Genomic DNA, 16,253 nt, shown 5'->3' with positions numbered 1-16,253 from the left:
CCCCCAAGTCCCTCTTGGCAGGGCTGCTCTCGATCCTTTCTTCCCCCAGCCTGTATTGATACTGGGGGTTACCCCAACCCAGGTGCAGGACCTTGCACTTGGCCTTGTTGAACCTCATGAGGTTCACACAGGCCCACCTCTCCAGCCTGTCCAGGTCTCTTTGGATGACATCCCTTCCTTCTGGTGTGTCAACTGCACCACTCAGCTTGGTATCATCTGCAAACTTGCTGAGGGTGCACTCGATCTCGCTGTCTAAGTCATTGATGAAGATGTTAAAGAGCACCGGTCCCAGTACGGACCCCTGAGGGATACCACTCGTCACCGGTCTCCATCCGGACATCGAGCCATTGACCACTACCCTCTGGATGCGACCATCCAGCCAGTTCCTTATCCACTGAACAGTCCACCCATCAAATCCATGCTCTTGGCAGCTGCCCATGCAGCTTCTCAGCTTCACTCCTTCAGAAGCAAAGAGTTTTGAAGGGCAGAGAGGCAGCAACTGGCTCCTGGGTGTTGTTTCCAAATTGTGCCAGAGAGGGTGTTGAGGAGGGTTCACCCCATGGTGCCTGTCTGTGGGGGTAGGCAGCACCACAGTGCAACGCTGAATATTGACTGCACAGCATAGGGACAGACCTAGCAGCACACTGATCCAGCAGGATCTTTTAAAAGGGGATCCACCACAGGCAGAGAAGAGGAAGAGGCAATGGCTCGTGGGCTGACTTCAAAGACTACTGGCTTGAAATAGGATAGTCAGAGAAAGGAGGGCGATTCGGAGCCTGGCAAGTGCCGCAGCCAATAGCCAAGAGAGCAAACTCACCAAGTACAAGATTTCAGCACACAGGGTGTAACAGCTGTGGAGGGGAGGGACAGGCTTATTGCTCTGCAATTGTGGATAACAGACCTTTTTATTCCTCACAAAACATACAAAACTTCTTTCCCCAGAAGGTGCAGAAAGACACTGACAGTGTCAATCCACTTGTCCCCAGCACCCATCCTCTTACAGAGTTGGCATGAGAAGTCTCCTGCCTCTACAAGGCTTCCAGTGCCAGCTCACAAAATGCATTAATTACTTGTACATTATCTAACCCACCCACCACCTTCAGGAAATTCTTTATTTAAGCCCAGCTGCTGAGCCATGACCCAAGTAACGTTTCACTGGAGCCAGGACCATCAGAGTTCTCTCCCTGTCCAGGATTAATGACCCAGCCCAACCAAAAGATGACATCACTTCTATGGCAGGGAGCAAGCATCCCTTTGACCTACTCCTTTGCATAGGGAAGCTCCATCAGTTGTCCCTTGGAGGAAGCAGACACCTGCTTCTCCAACTCCTCCACCACTTTGCTCAGCCGATCCTCATCACAGTAAAAATACACATAAAGATTGCGCTCTGTCTGCAGTCTAGAGCTCTGCAGAGATCTGCGCTTGACCTTCAGGTCACTCAGGAGGTCTGCCAGCATTTGGTAGAGGTTGTCCTGCATGGTGATCAGTTGCTGCATCAGCTCAGTGATCTCCTGAGGGGCAGGAAAATGTGCATGTGAACATGGAGAAAGAGAGGGATTTCCTCCCACCTATGGAACAGCTCAGCCCACCAGAAACAAAATACCCACCTAGCTCTGGCCTCCAAACACATCCAGTCCAAGGAACAGAGGTAGCTCCTTGGGCCACCCTGGCTAAGGCACCCCAATCTCTATACCTAATAGCACATGCGAAGCACAGCGAGAATCACCTTTGTCCGTCAGCCAGCCGCTGCCTTACTGGATAACTTTTGGGACAAGGCAAGGATCAGGCCAACCTCCTCTCCCTCTATGGGCTGAGAGGCAGTAAGTTCTCCCCCCTGCACCCAGGGAGGATGGCGCAAAGGGCTCTGACTCACAGCCCTATGCTAGCCAGCAAGACCTGGTGGAGCAGGAGTCCTTGCTTACCGGAGAGGAGAGCTGCAGCTGGTTGGAGCTGTTGTACAGCAACTGGTAGAGCATTTCTATGGAGGACTCCAGGGCAGGGAGCTGGGGTATAGGAGCTGACAGCTGTGCTTCCAGCACCCTCTGGTCCCAAACCAACTGGGAGCACTGGGCTGCTATAGCCTCATAGCTGTGGAAGGGCTGCTCCTCCTGATCTTTTCCCACCAGCATGTTCCAGAGCCTGCAAGAGGGGACAACCAGCCAGAGGTGTGAGCAGTGTGCCAGTGCTGAGGAAGAACAGGGCTCAGGGGACATTGTGAGCTATGGGACCAAGATGCAAGCAGCTGTGGGGCAACAAGAGGACAGCCACCACTGGTGAGCAGCCCGTGTCCTAGAGGTCTGAGAAGAGCATGTAAGGACCACGCTGGCTCAAGAGCCAGTTAGGGACTGCTTACTGGTAGACACCAGCACCAGCTACTCCAGAGCTGTGCAGGGAGGACTGAGAAGCCCATGTCAGTGCAGGACACCCCACCAGAGAAAACTTTTGCTCCTAGCAGCTTGTGCTTCCTTCTGGCCCAGCTCTCCTTCTCCACGGCTGAAGATTTGCTTCTACACTCTCTGCCTTCACATCCTAGGAAAACCTCTGTTCTCTGTACTCATTCTCTTCTCCAAGCCCATGCTTTGCTGCATCAACCCTAGCCAGCCAGGAAGAAGCAGATGCCACCTTCTGGGGAATTTCACACCACCATGGTCAGGGAGGCTCTGCACTGGCAGCGGAGCACTGCTAGACTGCCTGGTAGCTTGAGTCTGCAACATGCCTCTCCCATTCCCATTCTCCTCCACACCTAGTTTGTTCCTCATGCACACACACACACACACACACAGGCCTTACCGTACAGCAGAGAGGTCTTTGGGCATGCATGGATGACCCTTCTGAGAGGAACTGGCATCTTTGAAGTAGTTCTGCTGCTCCTGCAGCCTGGTCTGGGCTTTCCTCATGGCAGTTTTCATCTCCCTCAGCTGAGAAGCCTTCTGATCCAGCTCCTTTCTCTCCCGTTTCAGCTGGAGCTCCAGCAGATCCAGGCGGCTGTGCTGGTTCACCACCCATGCAGCCACCTCCTCCTGCCTCTCAGCAATGTACTGCAGATGGGCAGCTTCCAGGCTGAGCTGCCTCTGCAGGATGGGCAGGCAGGAGAGGCAGGCCTCTGCCCTCAGCAGGGGTGGCAGCTGGTGGGTCAGGGTCTGTGTGATGTCGCAACGTAGGGCATGAAGCTGCTTCTGAAGCATGGCTGCCTGGCTCTGCAGTTCTGCCTCCACTACGTGCTATGCAGGGGGAAGACGAGACAGGCTGGTGTCAGGCCACACCGCTAGTGCTGCATGGCTCTGCCACTCCCTCCTGACACATCAGCTGTGCTCCAGCATTCAACAGGAGGGACTGCCCACAGCACAGGCAGACCCTGCCACAAACGGTGGAGGAAAGGGAGCATTGGCCCTACCTGGTTCTCCTCAAGAGCTTCCAGGGTCCTTTGGGCCCACTCCAGCGCAGCACAGTTGCCTTCCACTTTTGCTGACATGACTATAACCTCCCTCTGGGCACAGATATGTGCTTTCTCCATTCGGCTCAGCTCCTTACAGAAGCTGTCTTGGTCCCTCAGTAGCTCATCTCCACCAGTCCCAAGACTTTTTGGCATCGTTGTTTGCTTGGCGTCCATTCTCTCTGTGGCTTTCTGGCTGCTATCGCTCTCGTCCTCATCCCTCATGCTCAACACCTCTCTTCCATTCATCCCCTCCGCTAGCAGCTCTGCCCTCGAGCCTTGGACCCATATTCCCCGACTTGCTGCTACCACCCCCCGTGGTGTCTTTGCACACTCTTGATAAGGAGCTCCTCTTCTTCCTTCTGGTATTTCCCAGTCTAAGTCCATCTGTGTCCCAGCCTTCAACGTTTCCTTCAGGCTGCACTCTCTCTCTGTACTTGCTCCCTGAGCACCTGGAGCCTGGACATTCCCCAGTAGGACCTGCTGGATGAGCCTCTCATACATGTCAGTGGCCTGTTGTTCTAGCTCCATGTAAGGAGCGAGATCCATCTCACATAGCAGTTCTGGTGGCCGGCCTTTCCCCACATCCTCATGCCACTCGGCCAGCTGCTTTGCAGCATTGCTGATCTGGCTCAGGACAGCACTGGTTTGTAAGATCTCCACTTCCAGGTCCATCTGAGCCTTCCTCAAGTCCTGCTTCACCGCTTTTTCCTCCTCCTCCAAATACCTCAGCTCCTGCTGCAGTTTGGCTACCCAAACCTGCAGCTTGCTATGCCGCCAGAGCTGACGGTCATGGTAGTCCTTTAGTTCCTGAAGCTCCTGCTGCAGGGCCTCCAGAGAGGGACCCTCATTATCTGGTAGCACACTTGGGAGCTGTGGGACCTGGCAGCACATCTGCAATGCCTGCTCGAGGGCATCGCCTTCCAGGATGGGCTTGCCTGCAGCCACCAGGGCTTCGTAGGCCTCCACCTCAGCTGGGCTCAGCACATTCTCCTCGCTCACCGTGCTGCAGAACCACTCGAGGAACTGCTTTGTCTGAGGGCAGTCAAAGAGCCAGTCAAAGTCCTTCTCACATAGGGTGTCTGCATGGGGGTAGACCAGCCTCAGCGTTGCCACAAACTGTGCCCCTCTGTTGACTCTGTCCAGCGGGAAGGCCTGGGAGTACCCCTGGCTGAACATGGCAAGGATGGTCAGCACTGGAAGAGAAAAAGCAGGAGTCATCCTTAAGGGTCCTGACACCCACAGCTATCTCAAGGGTGGTGCAGCAGCACTCCTAGCTGCCTGCTTGAGGAGAGACTCAAGCAGTCTCTCCACAAGTGCTGCAGACCAGCTCGTGGGGTACAGCATTGCTACAGTGAGGTACAAGATAAATGAGAGCCCACAGAGCAAGGGAGAAAGCCTGCCTGTGTCCCATTTCCAGATGGCCTCCACCCCAGGGCCATACAGGTCTAGCCCCTTTGCTAAAACATCTTCAGCCTGTAAGATACACCTATCAGAGCAGGCTTTTTCAGCCTACCTAGTTTGCTCCATGCCCTTTCTGATAACCAGCTTTCCTTTCAAATACCTCTCTCCTTCCTGCCTGTGCATTGCATCCTCCAAATGTTCTGCCTCTGGTCCCAATCTGCCCTGGGCCAGCTGAGGGATGAGCACCCTATCTCACTGAGAACCAGGCCAACCCACTGTCTCCATTTGGGTTTTGAAGGTACGAGCAATGCAGCGGCCCCCCCTTGGTGTGAAGATGGTGATTGAAGCTGTCTGCATTATGAAAGGAATCAAGCCCAAAAAGGTGGCAGGAGAAAAACTAGGCTCCAAGGTGGATGACTACTGGGAGCCAGGCAGGGGCCTTCTCCAGGACCCAGGGAAGTTCCTGGACAGCCTGTTTAAGTACGATAAGGTAAGTGGTGGCAGAGGGAGGCTGTGATCAGGGATCAGGTATTGCCTCACAGAAATCCTTCTCACAGCAATGAAGCTTAAAGCTCCTTGTGGGCAACAGCACAGAGGATGAGGGTGTATTTCATCTGGAAGCCTTTACATCAGCTGGATGCACTTCATTGCCTTGAGCAATGGGACCCAGATGCACCAGTCTTCCCCTTCTGTCCCTCTGCTCTTTGCATGCTGGATGGAAGTGGGATGGGATGGGATGGGATTTACCCAATCCCACAGCCGTGCCTCCCAGGCCTCAACATGCAGCAATTTGATTCCTCTTGCTCCAGTGCGATGACTTGACCACCCTGCCAGGTCCCAGGGCAGGCCACAGCCACTGGGGAAAGCCCTTTGAGACCCTCCTCAGTCAGATCCTCTAACACCCTCTTCACCAATCTCCTTTCTCTCCCACCATTCTTTGCAGGACAATATTGCGGACACCGTGATCAGGGCCATCCAGCCCTACATTGACAGTGAGGAGTTTCAGCCAGCTGCCATCGCCAAGGTCTCCAAAGCTTGCACCTCCATCTGCCAGTGGGTGCGTGCCATGCACAAGTACCACTTTGTGGCCAAGGTCGTGGAGCCCAAGCGGGTAAGAGGCAGCATGACCTGGTTGCTCTAGGTGTTAGGGAACGCAGTACCAGCAGTGCCCTTCTGTGGGAGATGCTGAGAGTCACCATGTTCTGCTGGTCAGAACGTAGTGTTCAGACCAAGCCTTAGCAGAGCCAAAGCCTCAAAACCCGGTAACATAATAAAGTAGAATAAATCAGCCTAGAATACGCTGGGACAGAAGCGATACCTTGTTCTTAGTGCCAAGTTCCTGTACTTAGAGAAGCATTCCCGCATCTCACTACTGTTTCAGCCTTAATCCTCTCCAAGCCTAGCTATTTCTTTATTATTATTTTGGGGCAAGCAGAGGAACCTTTCCTCCTGTTCACCAGTGGGCCACATCCTGAGCTTGTGTAAGCTAGCACAGGCTCTTAGGTTTTTGGAACTATGCAGAAATGCCCTCGTCGCCCCTACTTTTATTCCTGGGCTTGCAGAACATCCCCATGGATTTGGGCAGGTCAACGTTTGTCACACAGAGAAGAGTCTCAAAATCAGCTAGTGCTTTTATGGAAAACCAACTCTTGCCCCAGGGTCTCTGGCTTTTTGGGGAGGAGCCTGGCCACATGTCCAGCATATCCACTGTTTCCTTGTGTATCTCCCCAGCAAGCCTGGCGGGAAGCAGAAGAGGACCTGCGTGCCACTCAGCAGGTCCTTGAGGAAGCTAAGGAGCGTCTGAGGGAGGTCGAAGATGGCATCGCCATGCTGCAAGCCAAGTACAAGATCTGCATAGCCAAGAAGGAGGAATTGGAGATGAAGTGTGAGCAGTGTCAGCAGAGACTGGGCCGTGCCGATACGGTAAGGGACAGAGCTAGGTTCTGCCTGCTTACATGAGACAACCTCATTTCAGGTCAAGGAGCACAGTGGTGAAGACATCTATGTGCCTTGCAACTCATGACAATCCTAGGTTGAAGCTGACTGGCCAGATCTCAGCAGCACAACAGGACTGGGGAAGCTATGCTAGCCAGGCACTGGTATGAAAAGCTGCTGTCCTCCTGTGCACAGCTTCTTCAGGCAGCAACACATCTCCAGGACAGCTGAGAGTAATCCCAGGATTAAGTGTTCAAAGCTGGGGACAGAATTCAGGATGTGGCAGGGGCTACACTGTAACCTCTGATCACTAAAGTCACCTGCAGCATTACCCAGAGAGCAGCAGGTCCAGGACACAAGGTTAGACCACAGAGCAGCTCTCATGTGTGCAACTTATCCCACAGCTCATAAACAGCCTAGCTGATGAGAAGGTGCGCTGGCAGGATACTGTCGAGAACCTGGATTACAAGATCAACAACATCACCGGGGACATGCTGGTTGCAGCTGGCTTTGTGGCCTACCTGGGCCCTTTCACAGTAAGTGTGCAATGTTCCCTGTGAGGGGCTTGGTTAGCTGCTCTGCTCTCGTGGGCTCCTCCTGTTGCTGGCCAGATCCACTGGGAGAAAGAAATAGGGAAAAATGGTGCAAGATCCCTTCTGGATCTCTCTCCATTTGTGCCAGAGGCTGCACAGGGTCCCATCTGAATGGAAACAGGAGGGTTCAGATGCTCACAGCAAACTAGCTGCAACTAGAAGAAAGGCTATGATGGTGCTTCTCTTGGCAGGGACCCTACCGCACAGCACTGTGCAAGGAATGGCTGAGGCAGCTGTCAGAACACAACATTCCTCACACCAAGGAGCCAAACCTGATCAGCACCCTCGGAGACCCTGTGGAAATCAGCTCCTGGCAGGCAAGTTGCAGAAAAACCCAACACTTGAGGCTGAAGGTGCGTCAGGCAAAGGCCAAAACACTCAGCTCACCTCTCACTACACCTGTACCAAAAGACAGGCCCCAGCCAAACAGCTCAGTAACAACCACACGTCTCCACACTGCAAAGCTGGAATCGCTGCTGGGGCAGCAGGACAGGACCTGTCAGCATCCAGGGCAGCAGCAGCAGCTCTGAGCCTTGACCTGTAAGGCTTTACAAACCACAGGCTTAGAGCAAAGCCCTGGCCATAGCCTGCCCAAGCCTAACTCTGCCATCACAGCTGTGTCCCACAGCTCAGCCACTTCAGGCAGAGCTGCAGCTCTGGGCTCAGCTGCTATTAGAGATACCCTCACCACCATTCCCTGGCCACCACACTGGGACCAGGGCAGGAAGGGCTTCTCTCTGGTCAGCTGTGTTGTTCTACCAGGTGTGCCCAACAGCTTTTTTTACCTGTTAGATTGCTGGTTTACCCAATGACACCCTGTCTGTAGAGAATGGAGTAATAACACAATTCTCCCAGCGCTGGACTCACTACATAGATCCCCAAGGACAAGCAAACAAGTGGATCAAGAATCTGGTAAGAGCTGTGGGGAGGAGAGACAGGTCTGCCAGGATAAGGGAATCAGCTTTCTGTTAGAAGCTATGCAGAGCAGCCTCAGGCTTTGGGCTCCAGAGCTGCAAGACACTGTCCCAGCCCAGCCTCACCAGCACCAGAGAGGCTCCACATCCATATTCATCCCAGGTAGATTTCCCTGCTTGGGGAAATCAGCACAGGGTGGAAGGGGCCCTGCTGTAAGCAAGTGAGGCATCAGATTCCCACTCTGGCTCTCCACTAGCATTCCAGGGGCCTTACATCTTTCACTGCACTCTAAACCACATAGAACAAAACTAGCATCTCCCATAACAGCCTAGGGTCCCTAGGATAGAAGGGATCAGGGTAGTATTACCTGGCTAGGGAGCACAGTCCCTGCTGCCAGAGGGCTGGGAACACAGACCACCACTTCTTCTCTTCCTCCAGAGAGAAACCCACTGCCCTTTTGAAAGGTCAGGCAGGTGGCTTGTGCAGCTGCTCCTGTTTTGCTCCCCCAGGCCTTTTCCCACTCACCTGCTCTCACTTTGCAGGCAAATGAGCTCTGAGTTACCAGCGTGGGGCTCTTCAAAGAAAGTTCTCCCTGTTCTGCCCCTTCCTGCTGCCTCATTGAGCTGTCTCTAGTGCCTGGTGACATGGACTAAACTTGCCAAAATAGCCAAAAACTAGCTGAGCAAGAAAATATATTGATTTTGCTGCTCCAGGGAGCCAAATCAGCCCAGTGAGAGGTGTACTATGCACCAGAGCTGGATGTGAAGGTGGGCAGGACACTGCAGGGACCCTGCCCTCTCCTGCTGCCTTTCAGGAGAAGGTGAACAGCCTGGAGGTGGCCAAGCTGAGCGACCGGGACTTCCTCTGCAGTCTGGAAAATGCCATTACCTTTGGGAAGCCCTTCCTGCTGGAGAATGTTGGATACCTGGCTGGGCTGTAAGGGGGCATCCGGCCGGGGTGCAGTGGGTCATGGTGGGTTTGTAGGTCTCTCTGGGCAGGCAGCACTCACATGGATGCTGCCTGTTCTGTGCTCTCATGTCTTGGCCAGGGCTCCAATGTGTTGTCAGCCTCCTGTACACCCAGGTCTCCTGACAGCAGGCATCTTTGCCTGGGACGCAGGGCCATGGCATACAGCTGCTCTATTCAAGTTCAGGTTTTCAGGTCTGCTGGGTGGCTTTGAGATCCTCTGTCCGGAGAGCCTTCAGACTCTCTCCTCACTGCAGAGCCCAGGGCACAGCGGGATGCCTTCCCTCACAAGAGGTAGCTGTCCCAGCCTTCCTGTATTTGTCCCTCTCCGGTACAGACCTACAAGCAGCAAGGCAACACTGTGCTGAAGCTGGGGGATACGGTGATCCCCTACCATGAGGGTTTCAAGATGTACATCACCACCAATCTGCCCAACCCTCACTACAGCCCCGAGGTCTCCACAAAGCTCACCCTCATCAACTTCACCCTCTCACCCAGGTACCTGTTTACCCATTAGCTTCCCATGCTGCTCAGCCTCATTCCTCACCAGCCCTCAAACCCTCGGGCCTGTCACACCCACCTTCATCTCCATGGCTTTGGTTGTAGTGGCTTGGAAGACCAACTGCTGGGACAAGTGGTGGCTGCGGAGCGGCCTGACTTAGAAGAAGCTAGAAACCAGCTAATTGTTAGCAATGCTAAGATGCATCAGGAGCTGAAGGAGGTAGAAGATCAGATCCTGTATCGGCTCAGCACTTCTGAAGGAAACCCTGTAGATGACTTGGAGCTCATCAGAGTGCTGGAGGCGTCCAAGCTCAAGGCAGGAGAGATCCAGGTGAGAATGGAGGTGCTCTCCCCCTGCAGCTGTGCATCCCCTGCCAGCACTGCACTATGACATCTCTTCTGTCCTCCAGGCCAAGGTAATGTTGGCAGAGCAGACAGAGAAGGATATCAACACCACCCGCCTCCAGTATGTGCCTGTGGCCGTCCGCTCGCAGATCCTCTACTTCTGTGTCTCCGACCTGTCCAGTGTGGACCCCATGTACCAGTACTCACTCGAGTGGTTCCTCAACATCTTCCTAATGGGGATCAGTAACTCTGAGAGAGCAGGTGCCTGCCCAGAACTGCCCGCTCTTATCCTCTTCCTCTCCCCACATTCCTGGTCTAGCAGCAGCAGGAGCTAGGACACCTGCAGAGTCAAGGCAAACGTGGTCCTTTGCATTGGCTCTCAGCATGATCCAGAGCTGCCCCTAGTTGTGTCCACACAGCAAGGGGAGATGTGGTCACAGCCTGCCCTCTGTTCATTTCCCTGCTACTTCTCTGCTGCCCTGTCTGACCAGATGGGAGGGATGTTAGCCCCAAGGCATGGGCAAGATACACGCCATCCTGGTAATGGTGTGGCTCTGCTTCTTACAGAGCCACCTCCAGACACAGATCCTGGCTGCTGCTGCCAGGCTGGGGGCACCTTTTCCCACCCAGCAGTGCATGTTAGCCAGGATGGTGGTGGCTGGGCCCGTGCAGGCTGCCGTGGTACAGCGTGGACTCCCTCCCAGTGCTGGGGCAGTGTTTTCTTTTGTGTGCTGACTCTCACAGTCTTGTGCTTTCACACGGGTTTCTGTGCAAGTCTATATTGGAGAGGAGCGTCTGTTCTTCCTGGGCAGGGTGCACATGTGTCCCTGTGACCAGGAACTGATAGCTGACATGCAGAGCACCCACCACCCTTGGCTGGTTGCTGCCTTTTTTTTCAGACACAGTGAAGGACCGGATCATGAACATCAACAACTACATCACCTTCAGTCTCTACAGGAACGTGTGCCGTAGCCTCTTTGAGAAGCACAAGCTCATGTTTGCCTTCCTGGTTTGTGTCCGGATTCTGATGAATGATGGGCAGATCGATATGGTGAGCAAGTCACCTTGGTCCTTTGATGGGATCCCGTGAGGGCAACTGAAGCCCGGCCTGTTCAGCCCCTAGAATAGCATGCCAGGGTGGAAAAGGAACCTTGTTCCCTGGGGCTGGGGCAAGGCTCAGCAGGCTGGTGGGCAAACCCAGAGCCTCTCTCTTCACTCAGATCTCAAACTTTTCCCTGTGTCTACATGCAGAGCTGCCTAGCCTGAGTCACCTGCAGCTTTTGCCAGTTTGCTGCCAGGCTGCTGCAAAGGTTAGCAAGTTCAGAGGATGCAGGCAGGGCTTAGAAGACAGAGAAAAGAAAGGGGTAGCTGAACAGTGGTGCTGATCTCACCAAAGCCTCCAGTTCACTTACTCCTTGCCATGCACACCTGGCAGAAGAGGCAGCCAGAAAGTTACTACAGGATTTTAGTTGGATGTGGCACAAACCCACGTGCCTCAGGCCCAGGCAGGTAGGCTATAATCCATGGCCATGTCCTATCCTGTTCCCAGGATGAGTGGCGGTACCTGCTGTCAGGAGGGACCATAAAGGAGATGAGGGAGAACCCAGCTCCAGCCTGGCTGTACGAGAGAGCGTGGGGAGACATCCTAGCCTTGAGCAGCCTGAAGAACTTCTACAGTTTCGCCAATGATTTTGCAGCCAACCTTGAAGCGTTCAGGGCTATTTTTGACAGCCCCAAACCTCACAGGCAAGTGCCCCCTGCTTTGTTGGCTTAGCTGTACTGCACCCAGTAGGTAATGTCGTCCATGGGAGAGCACAAGGAGCCGATACAGCCACCGTGCCAGCTGTGCTCCCGGTGCAGTGCCACACAAGGGAGAAGACGAGGCATTGCCTTGTCTCCTTAAGGGTGGCCCTTGCCTGTGCATGTTGCTTGCCCAAGGCAGAGCCACGCCATGCCTTAGCCAAGCAGTACTCGGTGCTTCCCCAGTGGAAGCAGCTGTGGCTTGGCTGCTGATGGTTTCAAGGCTATGGACAACAACTTCAGCCAAGTGACTGGAAGGCCCTTGTCCCTTCTGAAACCCCAGTGGCTGCCTGCAGGCAACTTGGGTGCCTCCTGGGAGCTGCAGGATCTGCCACATCCCCCCAAAATTCACCTAATTGCTCTGCAGAGAGCCCCTGCCTGGGAAGTGGGAAGCTGAGCTTGATGCCTTCCAGAAGCTGCTGGTTCTGCGGTGTCTGCGGGGAGATAAGATCACTAACGCCATGCAGGACTTTGTGGCGCTGAACCTGGATCGGCACTTCATTGAGCCACAGGTAACCAGCCAGAAGGCAGCACTGGTGGGGCCAGGAGTGGAGCAGGAGGCCGCGAGCTTGCTGTAAATGGGCCATCAGCATTTTCCAATTACAGTGAGGGTGCTCGTGCCTCTCTGCAGCCACAGTGTTCCCACAGCTGGGGAAACACTTCCATCTTAGACAAGGGAAATCCTACCTAATGTCCACCAGTTAAACCACACTGAGAGGGGGCAGCTAGTGCAGGCATGAGGGAAGAGTTTGTATGGCAGATGTGAAAGTGGCTACTGCCCTGATCCTAATGGTGCCAGAGGAGAGCTGTACTAGGCCCTGGCTGAACATATTTCTGGCCTCAGCCCCCAAGAGCACGCTGGTGCCTCGGAGAGGAGCTGGAGGCCAGGCAGGGTGAGGAGGTGCTGTGCATGGTGCCATTGTGGCCACTCCACTCTGACCAACTGTCTGTGTTGCAGACGACTGACCTCTCCGTCGTCTTCAGGGAGTCCACTGCCACCACCCCCCTGGTATTCGTGCTGTCCCCAGGCACTGACCCTGCTGCCAGCCTCTACAAATTTGCTGAAAAAATGAAGTTCTCCCAAAAGCTCTCCGCCATTTCTCTGGGCCAAGGCCAGGTAAGCTGCTGGTGCCCACCTGGGGAACCACTGTCCTGCTGGCACTCCCAGCAATCTCACCCAGCTCCAAGTAGTTCAAACACCCTTGCAGCACCCTACTTTCACCAAGTAGGTGAAAACACCCTCCTACCCCAGGGCCCTTATTCACCAACCTTCTGCTAGCTGGAGGAGCCAGTTCAGTGGGGGGCCTGCAGCAGTTCTGCCTATAGTACCCTCTAACTTCCCAAATCCATCCCCAGTTCTATTCCTTCCACCCTCCCACACAGGCTTGCAAAAGCTGTAAAAGGGCCTTTTCCGTGCCAGCAGACAGCAAAGACCCAGCTGAGCCATGGGGACAAAGCCAAGCTGTGGCTCTGGAAAGTGGTCCTTCCACCCAGCAGCTGTCTCCCTGTCCAGCTCAGCAGGGCACAACCCATGATGGACTGCGGTCTCTGAGCTCATTCTCATCCGCCTCCTCAGGGTCCCCGTGCTGAAGCCATGATGCACAGTGCCATGAAGGAGGGCAACTGGGTCTTCTTCCAGAACTGCCATCTGGCCCCCAGCTGGATGCCTTCACTGGAGAGACTCGTTGAGGGCATTGACCCCAGCAAGGTGAGCTGTTTTACTGAGCAGCCTGCCCACCCTGAGTCTAACAGGCAGGAGGCTGGGGCCCTGGGAGGAGCCCAGATCTAGTTCAATCCCATCCACAGGTTCCCCATAAAACCAGAGGGTCAGAGCAGGAGCAGCTGCAGTGGCTGTGCCTGCACCCTCTTGAGCACTTGCTGCCTTCTGGATTTCCAGGTGCATCAGGACTTTCGCCTCTGGCTCACCAGTTTACCAAGCAACGACTTCCCTGTGGCCATCCTCCAGAATGGCTCCAAGATGACCATCGAGCCCCCCCGTGGGGTCAAGGCCAACCTGCTCAAATCCTACATTAGTTTCAGTGATGACTTCTTGAATTCTTGCCCCAAGGTAAGACCAAGTCATGCTTTGATTTGCTGCCCCCAGCCCGTGCCTGCTCCAGTGTAGGCTCTCCACCTAGATGTTGCTCCTCTGCAGACATAGATCTTCCTCTCCACTAGAGCTCTTGTGTGCTAGAGAAGGGCTGGTGGTATTTCTCATAAGCCCACATCTTCTCTGTGATGAGCCAATTAGAAGTTTTACTTTGAGAAACAGAAGCAACAGGATTGCAGAGGCCTGATGTAAGGCACTTGCAGCTCTCTTGAAGCAAGGGAGTGGGCCACAGCAGCCTGACTGAGGTTTCCACCTCTCCAGGGTCCAGTTGGCGCTGCTGAATTGGCACATCTCTTCTCCCAGGTCCCAGCAGGAACTGACCCCATGCAGGGATGCCTCCTCCCAAGCTGAGTACCTCTTCTCCCTCCTCCCCTGCCCACAGGTTGCAGAGTTTAAATCCTTGTTGCTGTCACTTTGCTTCTTCCATGGGAACATGCTGGAGAGGAGAAAGTTTGGGCCTCTAGGGTTCAACATCCCCTATGAGTTCACAGATGGAGACCTCCGCATCTGCATCAGTCAGCTACAGATGTTTTTGAGCGAGTACGCAGACATCCCGTACAAGGTGAGTGCGTGAGCTGGCCCCTCCCTTGGAGGGAACAGGCTCACGATGCAGGTGCAGGTTGGAAAGCTGTGGCGGGGTCCCTCACAGGTCCTGAGGTACACAGCTGGGGAGATCAACTACGGCGGACGTGTGACCGACGACTGGGACAGGCGCTGCATCATGAGTATTTTGGAAGATTTCTACAAGCCTGAGGTTTTAATTCCTGAGTTTGCCTATTCCGAATCAGGGGTCTACAAGCAGATCAGTACCTCTTCTGACCTTGACGTAAGTACTCAAGTGACAAACTGCAGCTCATAGATCCAGGGGGATTGTCATAGTGCAAAGGGGATCTGCTCCTCCCCGACACCCACTGCGTCTCCAGTGCCCTGGGGGAATATGAAGTTTGTAAGAACCTGGGGCTCTTCAGCTGCTTTCAGGAAGCTGCATCCATTTCATGTAACAGGAGGAAAATCTGGTCCCTGTGCACAGGAGGTGGTAGCAGCTATCACCAGAGTCCCCCAGCTGAAAGCTTTTGTGCCCTGAATCACTTTGATATCACATACCTAAAGTACCCAAGGAGCTCTGCAGGAGACGCAGCAGGAAGCCCACTGCCAAGCTGCCTGTTCTCACAGCACGTGTTTCCTTCTACACAAGTGCAATTTAACAGCCCAACCAGGCCACAAACCCATCAGCCTCCCCAGCCGCCCGAGTCCTGCATCAGCAAGCGTTGCTCTGGGCACGCATGAGCTCGCCCTAAGTCAAAGCTGTGAGTTGCGTTTCCTGGCCATGACAGGGGACAAAGAGCTGTGTAAAACTCAGATGAGTGAATCCCAAACACCAAGACAAGACAACTGAGTCTGTGATCTGCTGGGCTTAGATCTGCTGGGCTTAGCTTAGCCAGCAACCCTGGCTTAGTCATTTATTTCGGTCTAGGTCCGTAGCAGCCCAAAGGGGCACCACAGCTTTATCGCTGTGCATTTGGCCTCACAGCCTGTGTGGATTCCTCCCCAGGGCTATCTCCAGTACATCAAGAGCCTGCCGCTCAATGATAGCCCCGAGCTCTTTGGTTTACACGACAACGCCAACATCACCTTCGCTCAGAACGAGACCTTTGCTCTGCTGGGGGCCATTATGCAGCTGCAACCCAAGACCTTCACGCTGGGAGGCCGCAGCAGGGAAGAGGTGTGTGCCCCACTGCAGCCAGCACGTGTTCAGGCAGCGAGCACGAACACCAGCTCTCAGGGCATGCCCTCCTGCCTGCTGGGTGGCAGCAATGGCATTGCCATCCAGGCGTTAGCTCTCCCCTTTATCAGCAGCCATGGCCAGGAGGACACTCACCCACTCACTGCCTTCCTTCCAGCTCGTGGAGGAGACCTCCGAGAACATCCTGGCAAAGCTGCCGGCCCCCATGAACCTGCAGGAGGTGATCCACAAATACCCACTGCTCTATGAAGAGTCCATGAACACAGTGCTGGTACAGGAGGTGATCAGGTAAAACCCCCATGGGATCACGTCCTGGGCCAGCCACCAGCTGCTCCCTTGGGGAGCAGCAGAGAGGTGCAGGCCCCTGCTCCCACCAACCTTTGAAGAACCTCATCGCTGAGCACAGCAGTGGGATTGGCAGCCACACTAACTGTGTTGTTCCAGCCAGGACCATCAGCTGATCCCTGTCCAGGGTCTCCATCCACTACTATGAGCAATTCAGGGCTG

General features: G+C 54.5%; 2 protein-coding genes across 2 annotated transcripts in view; one reads left to right on the top strand and one right to left on the bottom strand.

Annotated features, from left to right (window-relative positions):
* The window catches only part of DNAH1 (dynein axonemal heavy chain 1), a 71,667-nt gene that overhangs the window by 53,306 nt on the left and 2,108 nt on the right, over window positions 1-16,253 (top strand). Inside the window, exons 56-75 of the mRNA XM_035894624.1 lie at window positions 5,136-5,327; window positions 5,781-5,948; window positions 6,569-6,760; window positions 7,177-7,308; window positions 7,557-7,682; window positions 8,158-8,277; window positions 9,095-9,196; window positions 9,545-9,744; window positions 9,853-10,078; window positions 10,158-10,353; window positions 10,992-11,143; window positions 11,642-11,842; window positions 12,264-12,404; window positions 12,851-13,009; window positions 13,469-13,600; window positions 13,790-13,960; window positions 14,385-14,564; window positions 14,652-14,828; window positions 15,555-15,725; window positions 15,904-16,034. Coding sequence (XP_035750517.1) covers window positions 5,136-5,327; window positions 5,781-5,948; window positions 6,569-6,760; window positions 7,177-7,308; window positions 7,557-7,682; window positions 8,158-8,277; window positions 9,095-9,196; window positions 9,545-9,744; window positions 9,853-10,078; window positions 10,158-10,353; window positions 10,992-11,143; window positions 11,642-11,842; window positions 12,264-12,404; window positions 12,851-13,009; window positions 13,469-13,600; window positions 13,790-13,960; window positions 14,385-14,564; window positions 14,652-14,828; window positions 15,555-15,725; window positions 15,904-16,034 — 3,269 coding nt within the window. The remainder of the gene's footprint in view (window positions 1-5,135; window positions 5,328-5,780; window positions 5,949-6,568; window positions 6,761-7,176; window positions 7,309-7,556; window positions 7,683-8,157; window positions 8,278-9,094; window positions 9,197-9,544; window positions 9,745-9,852; window positions 10,079-10,157; window positions 10,354-10,991; window positions 11,144-11,641; window positions 11,843-12,263; window positions 12,405-12,850; window positions 13,010-13,468; window positions 13,601-13,789; window positions 13,961-14,384; window positions 14,565-14,651; window positions 14,829-15,554; window positions 15,726-15,903; window positions 16,035-16,253) is intronic.
* LOC118452317 (HAUS augmin-like complex subunit 3) lies at window positions 989-5,200 on the bottom strand. Its single transcript, XM_035894627.1, has 4 exons — window positions 3,395-5,200; window positions 2,791-3,221; window positions 1,923-2,139; window positions 989-1,511 (listed from the first exon to the last, which is right to left on the bottom strand). Exons 1-4 carry the CDS (start codon window positions 4,652-4,654, stop codon window positions 1,260-1,262), a joined length of 2,160 nt encoding a protein of 719 aa, XP_035750520.1. The 5' UTR covers window positions 4,655-5,200; the 3' UTR covers window positions 989-1,259.

Source organism: Egretta garzetta, unplaced genomic scaffold (genome assembly GCF_000687185.1).
Source record: "Egretta garzetta isolate BGI_Z169 unplaced genomic scaffold, ASM68718v1 scaffold215, whole genome shotgun sequence".
Lineage (NCBI taxonomy): Eukaryota > Metazoa > Chordata > Aves > Pelecaniformes > Ardeidae > Egretta > Egretta garzetta.
This window is presented reverse-complemented; position numbering and strand designations above follow the sequence as displayed.